The sequence below is a fragment of the Phalacrocorax aristotelis genome, chromosome 11, assembly GCF_949628215.1.
Source record: "Phalacrocorax aristotelis chromosome 11, bGulAri2.1, whole genome shotgun sequence".
Taxonomy (NCBI): Eukaryota; Metazoa; Chordata; class Aves; order Suliformes; family Phalacrocoracidae; genus Phalacrocorax; species Phalacrocorax aristotelis.
The window spans coordinates 16,992,149-17,012,315 of NC_134286.1; the positions used below are offsets into that span (position 1 = coordinate 16,992,149).

Genomic DNA, 20,167 nt, shown 5'->3' on the forward strand with positions numbered 1-20,167 from the left:
AAGTGCTTTTCTGTCAGGAAATAGTAAATAGTCAAAACTGAAGCTTTGCTTGGGAACATGTTGATTTAAACTATTCCTTTTAAGTCATGACTTTAGTTTTGGAAGCTTTAAGAATGGTTATTTAAAAAAAGTGGTGTTTAGATGCAGCATAAAGCAGAGAAAATTTAAACCAAATATAGGTTACCAAATCATTTTCCAACTACTTGCTCACTGTTCTCACTTTATAACAGTGTACCTACACAGATTTATTCAAATGATATTTGAAATATTCTGAAGTCATCTACACTTACATAATGCTTCATATTAAAATGATCATCCAAAACTGTTAACAATCTCTATCATGTAAAGCAGTTCAAGAGAAACTACTTATTCCAGTCAGCCTTTGCTTCCCAGTATAGTTTCCTGACACAGGAACCTGCACTGACCTCTCTGGGACTTGGATCAGGACTGCGTGCCGTCCTGAGCAAAGGGAAGGGTGTGCCACGCCGTGGCTCCTGGCTCTTACCTGCCCCAGGTCTGAAAATTCCCTTGTTCAGCTGTAATAGGCTTTTTTAGTCTGTGAATGCGATGCCACGAAGTCCTGGAACATCTCTTAATGTGCTGTGTTTTTCTGTGTGACTGAGTGAAAGAGTATGGTAACATTTTTATTCTCAAAAGATGTAGCTGACTTCTTAATTTGACAGTTATTTAGCCTCTGCTGTAGCAGCCGTGGATTGCCTGGTCCTTACTCCGTGCTAACGCACAGTCAGTAACAATCTAAGGTATGCTATCTGTCATCCTCTTGGCCACATGTACAGATGAAGGAAGAATAGAAACTGCATTACTGAACTATTGCTGGGCTGGGCTTGGGTTTTAAATATATATTTCTAATTTTCAAACAGATTCTTACCAGCAGGCACTAATACCAAGTCCTCCAAACACTACGCAATAGAAGAACAGATTAAGTCACGCTTACTAGTAAATAGTAATGTTGTCAGGCCTTTACCAGAAACATCGTGTTTTTGACTAACCAGATAAATTTTATATTGATACCAAAAATTTATATACACAAAGGCTACCTGAAGAAAACAGAGCACTGACATAAAGAGTAAGATTTGCTATAAAGACTAGCCTTCAGCTGCCACATGCTGAACCTCTTATGATAGGAACACATACATCTTATGATAGGATGGCTTTCAAGTTGTTAAAGCAGAAAAATTACTGGCTGAATCTATGTAATGAAAGCCTGCGTATGCTGTCAAGACTGGTTTTATGCCAGTGTAACGTCTTTTGTTTCAGGAGATCTGCTCTTGATTTATAATGCCATAAATGAAAGGAGTATTAAGCTATTTATGTAAGTGACTTTATTTATATAACTGACTGATGCTGTATTATGCGATGGAAAAGAAAAACAAGCACATGCCTATTTTTGTGTTTTCTATGAGCTACAGAAAGATTTTGTAAAAGCAATGCTAGTAATAAACAGTTTTCTTTATATGACATATTAGAAATTCAGTCTCATCCACATGGAGGTTTTATCACGAGCAGAATACATGGGAATAGATGGCACGCTAACGTGGAAGGATTTTAGCAAGTCTGCAGACAGTCTAGAAAATGTGAGTGCTGAACTTCACCATTTAGACTGTAAGTTAGTTCAACGAAGCAATTGTTATTCAGGCCCTTCCTCGGATGAGTCAATGATTTGTACTGTGACTATCAGTACTGAATGTACCATCTAAAATTCATTTTGAAAGATTACTGAAGCATTAATGATTTTAAAGTGATTTCTACAAGTTGGTTTTTTTATCAATGAGAAGCCCAAGCACTACCAAGGCTAAAGCGCATACACACGAATTTCCAGCATAGCGGAATTAGGGTTTTTTCCCACATGCTTTTACATTGTTTTTTACTCCTTAGTGAATGATGACTATATAATATTTAGAAAATCAGGGTCAGTAGAGTAAATGTTTCTGTAGCAATTTGGCAGCCACACCTTTCACAACTCATAAAGTCACTACTGGAAAGGCACAAGTGGGTCACAGAAGTGCATCGTGGGATGCTGCTTTCCAGTTATGCAACCAGGGTAACTAAAGGTTAGAGCAAGCACTTGAATAACGAGCTTTTTGCCAGAAAGAGTAGAACAGAAAAACAGAGTGTTTTTAAATGCTGGCTTCTGAGCAGCAGCCGCCTAACGTGTCTAGTTAGGAGTCATCAAACCAAAATAGAACCGGATGCGTCAGAACTTTGAAGAATGGCAATTCAACATCCCAAAAGAAAAATACATCTGCTTATATTCCAAAAGCAGATCCTACCGGTTCTCTCATTCCAATAGATGATACTCAAGCTGTTTGCAGCACGCTGCTCAGCTTTTTCTCCCAGCCCACTGTAACCGGCTTTATCACTCATCCCTTATCTTTCTACTTTCTCCATCATCCAGCAACATTTTCAGCTTTAAGGAATTCCACGGATTGCCTCTGGTCTCTTTCCTGCTTCTATGTATATGCTACTGGATTGCCTCTAATAAATATAATTATTGCAGAATTCTTACCTGACTCCTGACAGAGGAAAGAAGAGAGAAAGGAAGTTGTGTTTCCACGTACAAAGATTTTCCAAGGTTCGGAGGGCCAGGACCATGGCCCAAGGACATCAACTAACAAATAACTCCCATCAAGTTTGGGGATATTAGTTACAAAAACTGAACACTATTAAAAAGAGACTAAATAAAATGGTGTGCTTTTAATCACAATTACATATCCTGTTACAGCTGCACACCAGATAAATATATTAATCAAAATGACCTCATTTTAGGCATGCGTAGCAGTGTGTTACATAACCATGTTAAGTATGCTGTTTTATTTCCCTCCCGCCAGGGAGAAATGGTGTTTGTCTTACAAGAGTTCCAAATAAGTCTGGTTATAAAGTGACGGGGAAAAGAACAGGAGGGAGAGACGAAAGTGAGAGAATTAATAAGCAAAAATGACTCATTCCCCGAGCGCAGAGGTGATGTTACACTCCACTTAAATCTCAGTTGCTCTACAGGAAGCTAATGTTGTCACCAGCAGTCTCAGTATTCCTAACATGCCCAACATTTCTCAAGATGGGAAAAACAGATGTGGTACAAGGATGGAAACTACGTCTTTTCAGACCTCATCATTTCACAGCATTCCTGTTTTGTTTTCAAAGCTGCTTGCGAAGGCTGCCTCCATAAACAAGGAGCTTGCAGAATCCCCCGCCATTCTTTTTTGTTGCTCACTTCTTGGGTGAAAAGTGGTGTTCAATTAATTCTTTTCTAGTGCTACTAATGACGCTTTAAACAAGCTCAAAAGCACCCTTAAAAGTAGCATACATCCCCCCACACGCGTAACAAGGCTGAGACTCATCTAGATTTATACTGCACTACAGAATAAAGGACCAAGAGGCGTACATTTTTCCAATATAAGATCACTCAGCCAGAGAACTCTGATAAGTGCTGAAAATGTGGAAAACAAATGGCAGGGTATGCATTTCCCATTTGCTCAATACACACACATAAAAGAAACACTGTGTAGGCTTCACTGCAGCATACCAGTGCGTCCAAAACTCAAAGGTTAGTTACATAAATGATAAGGCGTGGGCTTAAATGCTTCATTCAGCTTGTTAATTACTTGCTTTGTGGCCTGAGCCAATGTTCTGAAACAGGTTCATCCAATATTGTGTTGCTTCCTCTGCATTTTCATTTAGTGTATTAAGCTGAAGTGCTGGGAACAATTTGTTGCAATACCTAGCAAGAGTCTGTTTTCTTTTCAAGCAATTTACAGAACAAACTTACTCAGACTAATCCACAGATGCTCTTTAAATGTCCTCGCTATTTCAGAAAATTATGGACTTTAATTCTTAGTGCATTCTCTTTAAATAAGGGAACTGCTGGCTGCATAAACTTCTATGTATTATCAGCGTATGTTTTGAGGGGTCCTTCTTTGTGTTCTTTTTACCCTACACATCCAACACGGGGAAATGAATGTCAGTGTGTTAGAAGACTCTCAAAATAACATGCTTAATATGTCACTGGCAAAAAACTAGCAGAAGTTGTGTTTTAATAGTAGATGGAAGTTCTTCCACATTTAATTCAGTTAACTGGGATACTTAGTTGATGAGGGTCTTCTTTAATGACACAGCTACAAACAAGCTTGCGTTATTGAACAGCTTATCCTCAGACAGACAGACAGGCAGACAGACCACTGATCTACTCCATGAGATGCGAAGGCAGAAACTGGAGATTTAGAATTCTTTACCTCTGTGGAAATAAATCATATCGTATTTGGAACAAACTGTAGTTTTAGCAAGAGATACCTCATCAAGATTGTACCTGGGAACCCCATCTAAGATCTATGACAAACAACAAGAATTTGTTTTAAAACTGCGTAACTTGCCTTGTTTTCACCAGTGTACACTTGCAGACATCTTGATTCCTAACTCAGGCATGGGCTAAGCAGCCTACTGAGACTTTGAATTTAACAGCTACACAGAAGTGGAAGCAAACTGAATGCAAACGTTTCAGAAGATTTGCCTACCAGCATTTCAAAAGACTGCAATGAATATCCTTCCAACCTCACCTTTCTATTTCTACAGGAAGGCTCCATCTTTTTCCTCTATGATAAGGATGCCACTTAGAGACTTCTGAGTCAGAAATGCAAAGTAGCGTTTGGATTTGAATTACAAGGCAAAAATACGGAGTTTGACTGAAACAGAGATCTCACCCAGTCCATTATATGGACCAACTGCAAAATATAGATTGCAGCTGCAAATCTGGGGTGAAGCTGTCTGGCAGTATGCGCTGCTATGTGAAGGGTGATGAGATTATCGTACTGCCACTCTACATATAACCTTCTTTCCACAACATTCTTCAGCTTTTTCAGGAGTATTACTTCTGAGGTTGCACATTCCCTTTGGCTCTGCATATCATATTCTTTTCCCTACTTGTACTGGCTTGCTTTACTTTCCACATTTCGTTATTTCCTGCCCATGGGCCATATCTTATCATTTCATCAATATTTCATCAGAATGACTCCCTGCTGGAATCAGTATGGATTTCTGCTTAAAAATTGATACTGCAATATGGCCCCACATTTCTATCCTTGTGCACCTGTTCTTCTTGAGTTACAGTCCCTCTATGTCTTAATGCCTCCATTCTTCACACGGCTCAGAACACCAGAGTATTCTGAACCGTACTTGAACTATCAAATGAATACAATTTCTGTGTCAGAACATGTATAAAAATGCCTCTTCTGTTAGCAAGTGTGACTCAACCACACTATTTAGCTGATTTCACTACACACCACTTTTGTCTTCAGGCTAAACATTGTTTCTTCAAATCGAAGATGAAAACTGCATTAAATATAGGCCACAGATGTTCAGGATGCAGAGAACAAAAATATAGGTTTCATAACTTGACAGTTATGCAACCAGTTGCTTTCCTCATATTAAAACGAACATTAAATTTTATGCTCCTTTAATCTAAACACAAATAAACCTATAAGGTGTCCTTAAAATGGTGAGACTTAAAGAAAGATGTTTCTGATCTATTTTAATAATTGATAATATTTTCCTCAAGAGGTTAATTGTTTTCTAATTTAACGTCAGATCCCCAAATACTCAGACATCCAGTTCTCCGTTGCATTAATGAGACATCTAAATAACTCCGAGGATATCAGCCTAAATTTTGTCGCAGATCTGGTAAAGGCAAGACTATTTTAAAATAAGGTCATTATATATAAATGTTATTTACCTTACCTACTGAATCTCATTTAAAGTGTCTACCCTGACAGTCAAAGTCCTCTCTGGGACTGGCTGCACGACACCCTGCAGCAGTGAAACTCTCACCTAATACAGCACAGTCATGCAAGAGACAAAATTTTTAGAGCAGCTGAATCTAGACTAAGGAATTTAATCCCTTAGCAGATAAAAATGATCAGGAGACTAAGCACTTTCTGTACTTACATAAAAATCCTTATCTTCAACTTAGCTTCCCTCTAGTAAATCACACACATTAATTCTCTCATGCAAAAATAAAGCAGCAAACCAAACAAGTTGTTCTGTTTGCTGACTGTAAATGGAGACAGAACACGAAAATAAGAGAATGTTCTTCTTACAACTATTTATACTTCTAGCCTGGTCTTCCACAGAAGCTTCACTTAAAATATGATACTGCCTGTCCATCATCTCTGAGAAGTTTTGAACCAGGTGGCTGATTTTTAACCTTTTTTTTTTTTTTGAGATTTCTACCACCCTCCTTCCAGATGTGAAACGGCCAGCCAGTCATACACCCGCACCCCCCACCCCCCCCTACACACACAGCAAGGAGGTGGTGAGCTTCCAGGTGGCTCTGGACCAGCTGCAATGTGGAGTGGACAGCACAAGCGATGGCAGGACAGATGTGGTGGGAAATATGGAAGAGAAGGTACACAACTGTGTATGAGAGCAAAATTCTTCAGTTACAGCATTCACAAAATTAACCTCTTAAATATTCAGGAGACACTTGAATACGTCGGCAGTATGAGCGCAGTTCGCAGTATGAGCGCAGTTCACAGAATCAGAAATACAAACTGAAAGGCTTCCTAGGTATTTAGAAGATTTTTTTAAACTAAGGCCCAAAGCACTACCTTAATAATAAAACCAGTAACAACTAAAAGCAGAATAGGACGACAACAGGTTTGCCCAGAGTCAGTAAAGGCAGCTGTTCCCAAAACAAGTCATTTTTCTTCATGAATGAGATAGGCCATGTAGGTATCCGAGTTTGTGTTTTACATCACAGTATGCATATGCAGAACAGGACCGCTTTCATTTTTAAGCTAAAGAAGTTTATTTCACACACAACACAGAGCCTCGCACTACCCTTTGCAGCCATTTTAGAAGCAGAATTGCACTTTGGAGCATGCAGATAAGAAGAGCTAAAAGCCTAAGAGTTCTTAGAACAAAATCCACGTAAACATCTACAGAGCTCTTGACCCTTTTACAATGTCTGAGGAACTGGATACCTACATGAACACAACACTTAATAAACTTGAATTACAGCTGCTGGTGTAAAACCCTAATGGGTGTCTGTTCATTCTGGGTCCCCACGGCCTTGCAAAGGCAAAATCAGCTGTTCCCAACCCCTGAAGAAAATCTTCATTAATCTCTTCTAAGAATCTGACACAAGTCGGTTGGGTTTGTCAGGTTCAGCCAAGCTGCATCAGTCAGGTCACACAAGTCAAGAATACAGTTTTACTGGTAACTCAGAAAGAGAGAGACAGAGAGATGGTTGTTTTAAACCCCCTATAATAGCCAGGCTGGATCTGGCAGGCCAGTTCCTCTCCACAGCACAAAGCAAGCTTCTCACAGTTTCTAAATGAAGCACAAAGTCCTTAATGCAGTTACTAAATGAGAAGTGGCATCTCAGTGGGCTGCCTCAGTGGATTAATTTTAAGTGCATAATTCAATATAGACCCACATAAACCTTTATGAATAGAAGTAGAGGTTATATAAGCATGTTCTTACAGCATATACTGCAAATTTAAAGGCCAGTTTGAGTATAAATCAACTCTATCTTTTATTAATATTTTCACCTTCCCATTGGTTCATTTCTCTAGCAAATGTGTTAATCAGATTACTTTCCTCACTCATACATTGAGATGCCTAAAATAAAAACAGCATTTCATTGCTAGAGACCAACTTTTTTCCTCAATCCTTTAAAGAAAAGTATATGTCAGGCTTGTCCTGTGGAGGCAGGTTGCACCAGTGACAGTTCAGCAAAGGCACTGAGTGCAAACCCATCATTTCACATTGGTCAGTTAAACATCCACAAGTCCGCAGAGACCTGCATGTCTCACAAAGCCTTGCCTCACAAGAGCAGAAAAGATGCTGGACAAGTTCTACAAAAAGCCAGTGTTAGGAAGCAAACTTGCAGCCCTTTTATGGCCCAGGAAACACCCTTGGGCAAGTTTAACAAGGCATCAGGTAAGAGCAAAGTGGGACATCTCCTAAAAACAAGGCAAAAGCTCTGTGTGTACTCCCTGCCTTCTTTGGAGCCACAACACACACACTCCTCAGGGAAACTAGAATGGAAATCAGCTTCCTATTTTCAGACCTTCCTAGCTAGACAAAATGGGGTTGCCAGCTTTAGACACTGGTACTTCGCTACTTCTGCTACAATAAATGGTCACAGGTTCATCAGTTTAGCTATCATTTCTGTGCTTTAAGCATACAGCTGTTAACTGATCAATTCAAAGACTTCAGAAAGCCAAAATAATTTAAGACCTACCTCAAAACTATTTTTCTTGTGGTGGATGAACCATTTCCCATAAATCAATTTCTTCCAAACCAATAACGATACGCTTCACTGCACTACAAACAAAACCAAACAAACAAACAGATTAGTTTGATGATCCCAGAAATACAAAGATAGTAATCTTTTTAGCCAGGGATTAATATTGCCTTCAAGCAAGGTAAATCCCATGTCCACTGAACTCCAGTTTTGCAAAACTAATTAGCAGCTTCACCAGTTTAAAAATATGTCCAAAGCATTACTACAATTTATTATTAAACATAATCAGATTAATTAAAGTCAGAATGTCAGGCTTGGGCTATTAGTAGAAATATTTATGATTACATGTTGATAGCAGCAGCTATTCTGTATATTAACAGACTTGAGTCCAGAATGAACACAGTTTATAACAGTTAGAAAATGGCACAGGTTTAAAAACAAAAACAACCCTCCAAATATCCCCAAGCTTTGAGGGAGTTCGGATCCAGATCTGGACCAGAGCAGTGCATCTGAATTACAGTTCCACAATACACAGTGCCAAAATCTTAATTCATATACTTGCTGAACTTTACATCTAGCTCAAAATGTAGCTTTCTGTCTTGGGTCCGCCATCAATGTAAACATAAATTGAGAACATGCTGTGAATGACTGTGGAAATGCCTACGCTGTGTTTTGTGGGGAGATGGGGGTTTGCTCTGCTTTCTCTCAGGCGGACGTTAGACGGCTCTAACTTAAAAGCCATTATGCCACAGGCACTGCGTTACATCAGTAATGCTGTACAACAGGGGACAGGGGGTGACACCCAGCCTGGTGCCAACTCACAGCCCCGCAGCTTTGAACATGAGCCGAGTTAGCTGTGGTCAGCCTGTGAAATCTCCCACCTTGTGAAAGTCCAGTGGAAGAAATGACTGCAGTGACATCGAGGAACATAAAGAAGCCAATGAAATAGTATTTTTAGTAAGAAGTCAAGTTCTGAAAGGGCTACGTAGGAAACACAGATATTCAACCACTTTTTCAGTGTAGACTATCAGACAGTGTGAATTTGGGGCAATTTCCCCCAACTTCAGCATAGTTCTGGCATAACTAGGAGGAGACTTGACCCCAAATTATCTACGGAGATTTATTTTTGAGCAATGCAGAAGCCAAAATGGCCATTATCATCTTATTTAGACCAAACTAATTCCATTTGCTTTAGTAGATTTGTTCCTGTCTGACAGAGCTGTTCCTGAGATCTGAAAGGAAGCCCAACCTGCCACTTAGCACCGAAATCCTTCTTGTTATTTTACATTTCTTTAGAAAATTGCATAAAGTCTGTTGTTGTTTAAACCCCTCCCTGAAAGAAAAAAATCTTTGCTGCAGTACTGTGGTTACAGACCCAGACAAAAACAAATGTCTAGCAAAATTATCAGTTCTGTCTGGAAAATCGTTGGGTTTATCTGCTCAGTCAATATAAAACTGTGCATGCACGCTTCTAAAATTCCCATTATTAAACAGAGTGAGAAGACTGAGAAGCTGCCTGTCCAAGGCAAAGAAACCAGATGTTCCAGCAGCTCTGGCTCTGGACACCACCAGCATTGAACTGAGTTCACATGGCAAAAGCTATGGGAATTTCATTTTGAAGACAAGGTTATTGCAATGGTATATGCAATGGTCTTGGTTTCATCAGCACAGCAAGGGAAACACTAGGGCAGAGTAAATAAACGTCAAGGCTCTGCACCTGCGAGATGGCAGCCGCCTGCAGAGTGCCTGCAGGAAGCCAAGCCGCTGATCTCAGCTGGGGACAGCACGGGCAGCACCTGGGCAGCACAGGGACTGCCACCTTCCCGCGGCAGCAGAGCTCAAGGCTGGCTCAGACTCTGAGACGCTGGTATCCCCAGCAGCCCCCGGCACAGGGCTGGGGCTGGATGTGCCAACCCCCTGGCTCACCCCATTGCACCCAAGCCAGGTGTCAGCACTGGGCAGAGAAGGTGAAGCAGGGAGGGGAAAAGGCTCTGGCGCACCTGAAGTCTCCACAGAGATGTCCAGGCATCCCACTGCTCCGTCCCAGCTCCCTCTGCTATGCCATTAGCTTTCCAGGGATACAAACTGTCTTTCTAAAGGAGTGGCAATACTCTAAAATGAATTAGTCATGACAGTACATCTGTATCATCTCAGTTTTGAGCCACTGCCTTCAAAGGAGAAATCCATAAGAAAAAGGATGGAATAAGATACAAACCAGCATTAAAATTACATTCCCACTTCATTCCAGTCAATTCCAGTGACTTTGGTGAACTTACAAATGAGACCATCACTACATGTGAACTGAACGCATTGGGCCAAATCAGTGCCATGCAGTCATACGGCCACCTGTGCTTTAGGAAACCCACTGAACTAAATTAATTAAATGTGCTATGAAAGACACCAGAGATCACGTCTGGATGATGACTGGCAGCAGCTGACTCATGAGAGTCCCTAAACTGAAGCTGCACAAACATTCCCCTTGCTGTATTACAGTAGGGAGTTTCTGTCTGAAAGTAAAGCAAAATGTTCTGTAGAGCTGGGTGCCTGTTGGCATGGATGCAGGCATGCTGCATGGAGCTGTGGCTCTTCATTTGGATTTAAAAGACTCTCAGAAGTGACTTATCAAACTTGGCTTTAGGGAAGACGCATTTGCTTGGAACTTCTGACTGACATCATCAGACCCTTCAGATACCACTATTTGGGGAGGCATTACCTAGGGATAAGTGAAGACCTTCACACCCCGCAAGTCTAAGTCAAACACATTTCCTATTGGTGTTAGACTGATCGCAGCCCCAGAGCCACACCAACCTGGCTACTAGACTTGGATTCCTAGGAGCAAGAGGTAACACCCAACCTTCCCCCCATCCAAGGGTAGTTGGACTCGAGATTGCAACATTACGCTTTGTCACAACAGCCCGTGCCATTTTAACCCCTGAGTTATATTGCTTGGATTTGCACGACATGATTGACTATCAAAAAAATAATGCACTTAAACATCTCTTCAAAGGGGCCAAACCTGATTTCCACTGGGGCCAGTCAAGAACAGGACTAGACATGTAGTCTACCTTTCAACAGACCGCACATGGTCAGTCCAAGCTCTGGCCCATGCTAGATCCATGCAGAATTTGGGCTTTAGTAGCAAGTCATGCTCTGAAACAAATAAATACCAAGTAAAAAGTGATGTTGATTCCTCTACCATTTTACATGCAATGTACATATTCCCAGTTATTATTTTACCACAATATGCAGTACTTCTTCCAGCCAAATCTCTTATTTTATAAACAATGTAAAGTAAGGAGACAGTTATTTTTATAAGGGATCATACCACTAAGAATGCTTATGTAATATATTGTCCCGTCAAAATGGAAAAAAAACCCAACCCAAAACATAAAACGAGGCTCTGTCCTGATTTCCTTTCATGCAAGTACCGATCAGGTCACTCATCTTTGGGTAGAATCCCTTTTACCAATGAAATGCTCTAATAAAACAGATACATCTTCCTCTTCTTTGAAATATGTATGATTCAGGATCCAAACTGAGTAAATGCCTCTTGCATGTAAAACACAGCTCTAGTTTAATGTAGATATATCCTAATTTGTACATCTAGCTGTGACAGAAAAGTCACTTTATTTACTCCTGCATGAATAAAACATACTTCCTCAGCTCACAAAGTCCAGTGAAGTTATTTCATCCCACGCGCACAACTGGCTAAATGCTGCACCTTTTTTGGGGCAAACCACCCCTCCATTGCTTCCCTAAGACTGTCCCTTTACTCCATTTGCCCACGTCACCAATGACGTAGGTATGTAGCCCAGCAGGAACCACGCACTCGCTAGGAGTCAGCCAGCAACAACTCTTCCTGCTCTGTTAGCTCTCAACAGTGCTGATGACATCATTAGGGAAGGCTGCTGCATGTAATTTAAACTCTATGGAAACACAGCACAGCCCCAGGACTTCGACCCCTTTCCATACATTGCTGCATTTGCTACAGTGAACTTGTGTAATTTGGGAAAAAAGTTACCTCAGTGCCACGAAAACATATTCCTGAGCAATTTGGAAAGCTTCTAATTTTAAAGCAGGCAACCTCGCTCTGCTCTGTTGGAAAAATACCTGTAAATCAAAACTAGTTTGGATCCAGAATGGTACAATGGGGAACATGTAATGAAGTATTAGCTTAACAAAGTAGGTTATGGTGAACTTTGAACAAGGTAGTGTTTCCAGTATTGATAGGTATGTGATCTTGGACTTGTCAGCTTTTCATTAGTTTTCTGTGAAATATGGCTGACTACAAAATGGGTTAAGTAAAAAGTGCTTTTGATCCCACAAATGAAAAGTAAGAGTGCTTAGAGAGAGCAGTTACGGCTTTTTAACAGAACTATTCTAAGGCAGATAGAAGAAAGGCTGGAACGAGAATTTCAGGTACCAAACAACCTTTTCTATTTAGGTTATTTATGTCAATCAGTCTCTTCTTGCTGCCTTTTCATTTTTGCATCATACAAAATGATATCAAATACTCCACACCTCAGCCATTTTCATACGTGTTGCTTGTTTAGTGACTAACTTGGTTTACATATCAGTCAAAGAATTGACAGTTAATAATCCTGTGTAGATAATCTGCCTCTAGATTTTTCTTTTTAACTGCCTCTAAAAAATAAACAACTATTAAAATAGCTTATTTTCAAATCTCTCCTAGCACAATAAGAATAATAATAGCATCTCACATATTCTACAGGCAATAATCTGCCCCTCAAGTCAGGGGAAGCCGCTAAACTTTGGCTTAGCTCACTTCTGAGAAGATGCATTTTAACGCACAGATCATACAGCACTTCCATTTAAAATGCTGCACTGCTGTGGACTTGACCAGCAGGTCACAACATGCTTTGGGCTGCAGTGCAGTCAGGATGCTCACCTGCTTAATGTGGTTCAGAATAAGGAATTACGTCTGGTAACAAAGCGTTACCTCTCCTGGACCAAATAAAGTAGAAATGCACGGACTGCAACAAATGAAAGAAGGAAAGAAAAAAGCTGCAGATGGCAGTGGGCATCTCTGACGTGTTTCCACTCATTTACAAGAACATACGAAGTTCTGCCTCCTCCTGTGCAGAGAGAAGAGATGCATGAAGAGCTTCGCTACTTAAAGGCCCCTTTCAGTACCTCTCCTTGGGCTTAGACACATCCCACTGTGGAAGGGTAATTTGAATTGTAGCACCCCACTCAAAGCCTTTAGTTTCTCAACTTGAACTGTCATTCTTCCCTAGTCATTCACCTTCACCCAGCCATGCCCCTTCATCCAAAATACCCAAAACACCCATGGAAATACCCAAGCCATCTTTTTGTTCTGGGCAGATGCATGCTTTTGTGTTCCAAGATCAGAATTTACAGTTTATTTCACCTGCCTACTTCCATAAAAGACATTAAAGAGCACCGTCAGTGAAAAACAGAGGTTTCAGTCAAACTCTACACCAAGAACTAACCCAGACCGAAACAATGATAGCCTGTAACAAACATTGATGCTTTGGGTGCAATACTTCCTGACAACATAGAAGAGACAGAATGCAGCGACTACAGCAAGCAAGAAATCAAGGTCAGAATCCTAAACAGATGGTCAGATTTCCCAAATATGAGAGATTCCACATCATCACTACTAACATTTTGGTGACGGTTGATGAGACAATTTTGTCAAATATTATAACCAGGATAAATCTCTAACAAAAACGTAGATAGGCTGACACACACTAGAGGAAAAGACAGAGATGTCTGCCTTACTTATTAGGCTGCTAATCACATCTCTCATTACCAGTATCCTTCAGATGTGTCACCTCCCAGTTGCAGTTCTAAAGGACAAAGTATCTTCACAGGCTAATATCTTTCCTGTATTGATCTCAAAAGCACTTAACAGAGCAGGTGGCACAAACTTGGGAATTACAGCTTTTCTAAGCAGAGAACTTCTACTATAATACTTCAGAACAAATCGCATTTAATATTTTAGACTACAGCACTTGAAAGACATAATGTAATACTAGTTAGGGGGCCCTCCCTATCCAAACTTTCTAATGTAAAAGGGGCTAGTGGTTAGTGTGTTCAATATGGTTAGTCTTTCCTCATTATTCTAAGACTTTCCTTCTAAGTATGGTAACTGAAATGAGTATTGGCTCCTCAGTTATATCTGCATTTTAGAATTTATCCTTTGGGTCTGTTTAAGGAGATGTGTACACAAGATTCTTGTAATAAAAGTGTTGTCAGAGTTGTGCTAGAGCAGAAGCGCGTAGCTTTGGAAATTTTGGAGCCTTTTTCTGTCATTTAAACTGACTCATTCCCTCTTGTCCACAAACCCACTTAATTACAAGTAGATTCCCAGATGAATGGTAACATAACAGATTCTCTTTTAGCCCAAGTCTTTACAGCTCACTGCTACAGCAAAAGGAACCTCCATAACCTACAACTAGGTGCATGTCAAGTTGCTGTTTGTCTCTCTAATCTTTTCTGTAAAATCATCAGATTCTACATCTGGCTGGGATGAAGGTCAACCTCTAGCCAGGTATAGGCTGTTCTAAGCAGCAGAGTAAAAACGCCAAACTGCAGTGCCCTTTTTGGACACGTTCACCTATCTTCCCGCGTGGCCCCACTGCAGGACGGAATTCACCAGGTAACCTACCTTTCCCCATCGTCGTCACCAATTCTCAGGGCCTTCTTGGAACAACAAGGTGAAGTATTTTTTCCATACTTTATAGCTCCAAACACTCCATCAAATCATGAACAGAAATACACCTCTCTTTCAGGCCTCTCTGCGTTAATGGAATAATGCGTAATTCTCTGGATTAATAAAAGCCTCCAGTCTCCTTACTGTCGTAGTGCACATATAAATGCATACTGAAATCTGCTTTCTGTAATACCAAGAACCCTTCTGCGCTCCTTAGGGATGGCACTAGCACCCTCTGCTGTCACACAGCAGCACCAAAGTCAGCTGAAAGCCCAGTCAGGGTTTCAGCTTTCTGAAGAGAGCTTTCTTAGAGAGGCTGCTTTCTAGATCCTCCACTAAAGATCTTGAGCCATAAAACCTCACAATGACATTCTGCAATGAACTTAGCACTTCAAGACAGCTTATTTTCAAAGACAGTGACTGTGTCTAGAAATAATCACCCCAAATGAGCTTATTAGTTACTTGCACTGATTGAACACCTGAAAACTACACTAGGAGCACAGGAAATCAAAGCCGTGCTAACAGAGCTATCAACTTCTATAAATGCATCAATAAATCACTGATATTTCAATGTTTGTCTTAAAACCCCATCTTCTAAACTCTTGTGATTACATGAGACTCAGATTTGATTTTTTCTCTACGTGCTTTTTGTTCTCTTGGTTGCAGAGAGAAAATTGTAAACATCAATTTCAAAAATCCAGAGAGCAAGTAAGTTTCAAATGTAACATAGAATCATTAAGGTTGGAAAAGGCCTTTAAGATCATTGAGTCCAACTGTAAACCTAACACTGCAAAGTCCACCACTAAACCATGCCCCTAAGCACCACATCTACATGGCTTTTCAATACCTCCAGGGATGGTGACTCAACCACCTCTCTGGGCAGCCTGTTCCAATGCCTGACAACCCTTCTGGTGAAGAAATTTTTCCTAATATCCAATCTAAACCTCCCCTGGTGCAAATAGAGGCTATTCCCTCTCATCCTATCACTATTAACTTGGGAGAAGAGGCTGACCCCCACCTCGCTACAACCTCCTCTCAGGTAGTTGTAGAGAGTGATAAGGTCTCCCCTCAGCCCCCTCTTCTCTGGGCTAAACACCCCCAGTTCCCTCAACCTCTCCTCATACACAAGTCTCGTGTTTTTCTTCTTTTCTAAAGTGACCCCAAAATATCTTACAGCAGCTGACTGGCGATAACAAAACACATTCAAATGAGTATTTACAAGGCTTCCTGCAACCACAAGTGCCAGCCTTCAAGCCAACCCTGTACTGAAGGAGCAATAACTCCAGAACCGTCAGCTCTCTGGTGATGTTTTACACTTTTAAATAACTAGATTTAGAAAAGTTCATTAGTCTGACCAGCTGTGTTGATCAGTCCTAGGCCATGCAAAATCACCTTAAAACAAGATCTATGCAGTATATCCACATATAGAGTCTATATTGACCACAAAGACCTCTTTTTATTTTTTCCAAAATGAATGAAGGCCATCTATCAGTATTCTTTTCCCAGCAATTCTGTCATCATCACTGGCAACAGCATTTAATTGTAAACCAAATACGGGAACGAAATACAAAAGGGGTTCCTTCAAGACAAGGATTACAAAAACATATATACATACCAAACATAAAAGACAGAAACAATATTAAGATCAAAAGCAAACACAGGGAAGGAGAGATTATAGTATCATTTGCAGTACTTTGGGTGAAGGATCACAATCCACACTAATAAAAAGAGAAGAGAGTTTGCTGAATATAGAAATTTTACATGGGGTCAGTAAACTTGTGATGGGATGGCAGCTGTACAAAACTTCAGGAATCAAAGCTGAGTATGTTCATTTACATTACACTCAAACATTTTGGAGAAATACAAACATTTCAGTTCTTTGTAAGAGAAGATATGCTTCCTAAAATGGAGAAAAACAAGTAGTAAAACAGGCATGGATTACCAAGCCAATGTGAAACTCTTACTCTTTCCAGCATTAGTACAAAATAAACAGTATCTATAGCTTCAGTGAGGCTACTCAGGTGAGTAAGTTTTCACTTTTCACCCATATTAAAAAAAATTAAAATAAAATCACAGTGCAGCTCCTAATCAATACTGTGTTCAAACTGCAAGAGCTACATATTAAATTCAGGCCAAGGCTGGAAGATTAAATCTTGCTTGAGCTGATCTGAATCCAAATTTTTTGTTTTGCAGTTAATCCTATCAATAGATAATATTTTCCTTAAAAAGACCTACCACCTTTCTAGCTAAAAACTGTCCATTGGCCAAGTACAGCTGTAAACAAAATCTACAAAAATGTGCAATGCTGCAAAAACTGAAAAGGACCACTAAGTGCCACTGCCACTTAAGCCACTAACATCATTTTACAAAGCTTCTTTTTCAAATGTCTGCTCCCTTCAAAGTCAACAGCAAAATTTCCGTCAACTTAAGTGACCGCAAGGCCAGGCCCTGAGAGAATAATCCTTTCTCAGCTGCACATTATTAGACTGATGTTGAGTTACTGGTTAAAGACTGATGAGGCAAGGAGGAAAGAAGACACCCCTTTTATCACTAGTATTAGATACACCTGACTACATACATGGAGAATGGAGTGGCATTTGTTGAAAACAAGATGCCACTTTCTACGTGGCAAATAGTTCCCATCACCAACACACTCTTTAAGAGAGACAACTGGCTGACAGATCTCACAAAAACTAAATCACTATTTGCCATAATTAAAGGACTTTTGTTTTTAGAATGCCCAAATTATCCCAGATTTCCAAAGGTGTAACCAAAAGCAGAGTATATGCTAGAGTGTGGTGGTTTTCTAGTGCATGGGAGAGAATAGAAGTGGCTCTGGGCCATTCCAGCAGTCATCAATGAGCAAAGCACAAGACCCACAGCATTGTGACCTCAAACCACCAAAAGCCAGAATTACTCCAACTCACAATGCTGTTCAGATCCTATAGCTATCACAGAACAGACCCATTAACAATCAGAAGCAAAGTCAGACTGCCCATCCCAAAGCATTAGAGAAAGAAGTGTGATGACATCAATGCCCATGAGTCATGATGTGTCAGTGCCCAGCTTTATATCTATTTTAGAGCATACACTAATTTCTTAGCCAAAGTCACATTGCACAAAATACTGTACAGTCTGCAGAAACTTTAAAACCATATTTTGTAAGGGAAATGTTTCAAAAGCCTGAAGCATGTCTTCTTCGAACATTGCTGTCAAATGTGTAAGGATATAACAAATTTATCAAGTTTTCCTAGTATTTGGTAGTAGGAAATGCTCGGCTTCCTAATACTTAAAATTAAGCCTGCGATGGCATTTCTTCATCATGTATTTACATACAACGGTCCAATCAAAAGTTTTAAGGCTCTTATTTCTCAAAAAAATCATCACAGTAAAGAAGTGATTAAATGGAGCTAACACAGCTATTGGCAATACAAAGAAAGATGCTCATGTCATTTGCTATTGTACAATCTGGGGCATTTCACTCCATGCTTTGGCTTTCTTCTTGGCCAGGGATAGCCACGGTGGTTCAGCAGGGCTGCATGGTGTCATTGGCAGGTTAGAGGAGTGTCTTGCTTCCTTTTCAACAGCAGGAATCACAGATGCTTCCTGAGCAATAGGTCCAACTTTACCTGCCAACAACAAGATATCCATCACTCATCAGAAGGCTAGAGAGTTAAAAACTCACTTTCTGCCAATAATATTTCCTTCTCCCTAAAGCAATTGTTTTACAGCCCAGAATGTTTGTGACTCAAAAGTGAGTCAGAGGAATTGTTAAAACTGGGTAGCTAGCACTGCCTGGTCCAGCTACAACACTGGGGAAGACTAGCTATTGCAATGGAAAACTGATACTAAGCTGTTAGTGAATAATCTGACCATAAAGGAATCTTCTCCTCAGTCCCAACAGCCAGTGTCTAAGCCCTGATAAACGAAGAAGTTCTTCAAAATTCTTCAAGCAGGTGCAGACTATAGCCCCAGTTATTTCTATCATTCATATTCTTGGCTAACTCATTTCTTAACCTTTTCAAACTCTGAATTTCCACGACAGTGCACAGCAAGAAGTTCCACAGGCTTATTCTGCTCTGTATATGCAAGAAAATCTAGGAATAAGACTCCTCAGTATGCAGGAAAATGGAAACATAATATCTGCAGGGCAAGGATCACCCCAGGCTTGCTGTGGGGTTAAAAGCAACTGGTGTATGTTTTTCAACACTCAGAAGTCTTAAAGACTTTTTTTTCAGCAATATTATTAAATATTAGGTAGGGATCAAACCAGTGCTTTATGTTCTTGGACTTGTGAGCCAAGAAGGTGGGATTCTGGTAGGGCTAGGTGTTCCTTTTCATGCAGCCTAACACAAGCCTGTCATCTTCACAAAGGGTGGAAGAATATAGATGATAACACTCCTTGTAGGGCTTTGAGTTATTATTTAGAAAAGGCCTCCTCTATCCACCTTGTTTGAAAATTTTCAAGATTAGTGTCTTCAGACTGGCACCCTGGAATGGGCCTTCACAGAATTCAGCTCTGAACAGATGTAGCTCTCATTTCTTGAGACATGTTTCACAAGTCCCTCAACATTGTGTGCTCTCTCCACCCATTTCAACCCAGGCCATACTTAATTTCTGTGTGTATGTCAAACTGAGAAACTTCAGACTTCCTCATATTTGATTAGTCTGTGTGTGGCATGTGGCAGGCATGATGAGGCTGCTGTGCTCCAGCACAAGAACAGAGGCCACTTGGGGATGTGAGCAATGTTAAGTAAAAGAAGCTTGATCTTGCTCGCACTGAAATCAATGGAAAGTGTCCTTTAGCTCCATCAGTCACACTCCTGAGCAAAGCCAAAGAAGTTCCCTATCTCCACTTAGGAAGTCTCTGGTCTTTTAAAAATCCTGGCTCATTGTTATTTCTTGCAGGAGGCAAGCTACACTTAGGAATACTGGAGGAAGTATACTATCCATTAAAAACAGGCTGCAGCTCTACATACACTGTAAATTTTTCAGAAGTATCTAAGGTGATGTAGGAATTTAATTGCTACTGAAATTTTGATTTTGTAAATGAATTTTCTCACTTTGGGAGACTTCCTTCTTTGTAATAAGTAAACGCAAGTCTAAAGCCCTTTGCATGCTCTCAACAGCACATGGTAAAACAAAACCCAAAAACGGTGGCTCATGACTATTTGAGGGAAGACTGGCTTTGGGACAAACCTTACCAT

General features: G+C 40.3%; 1 protein-coding gene across 12 annotated transcripts in view; it reads right to left on the bottom strand.

Moving 5' to 3' along the window:
• Positions 1 to 16,396: 16,396 nt before the first annotated feature.
• KIAA1210 (KIAA1210 ortholog) overlaps positions 16,397 to 20,167 on the bottom strand; it is a 60,273-nt gene continuing 56,502 nt past the window's right edge. For all 12 annotated transcript variants that reach the window (XM_075107094.1, XM_075107101.1, XM_075107100.1 and 9 more), the window contains one exon: positions 16,397 to 18,589. In XM_075107094.1, coding sequence (XP_074963195.1) covers positions 18,417 to 18,589 — 173 coding nt within the window. In that variant the 3' untranslated portion in view covers positions 16,397 to 18,416. The remainder of the gene's footprint in view (positions 18,590 to 20,167) is intronic.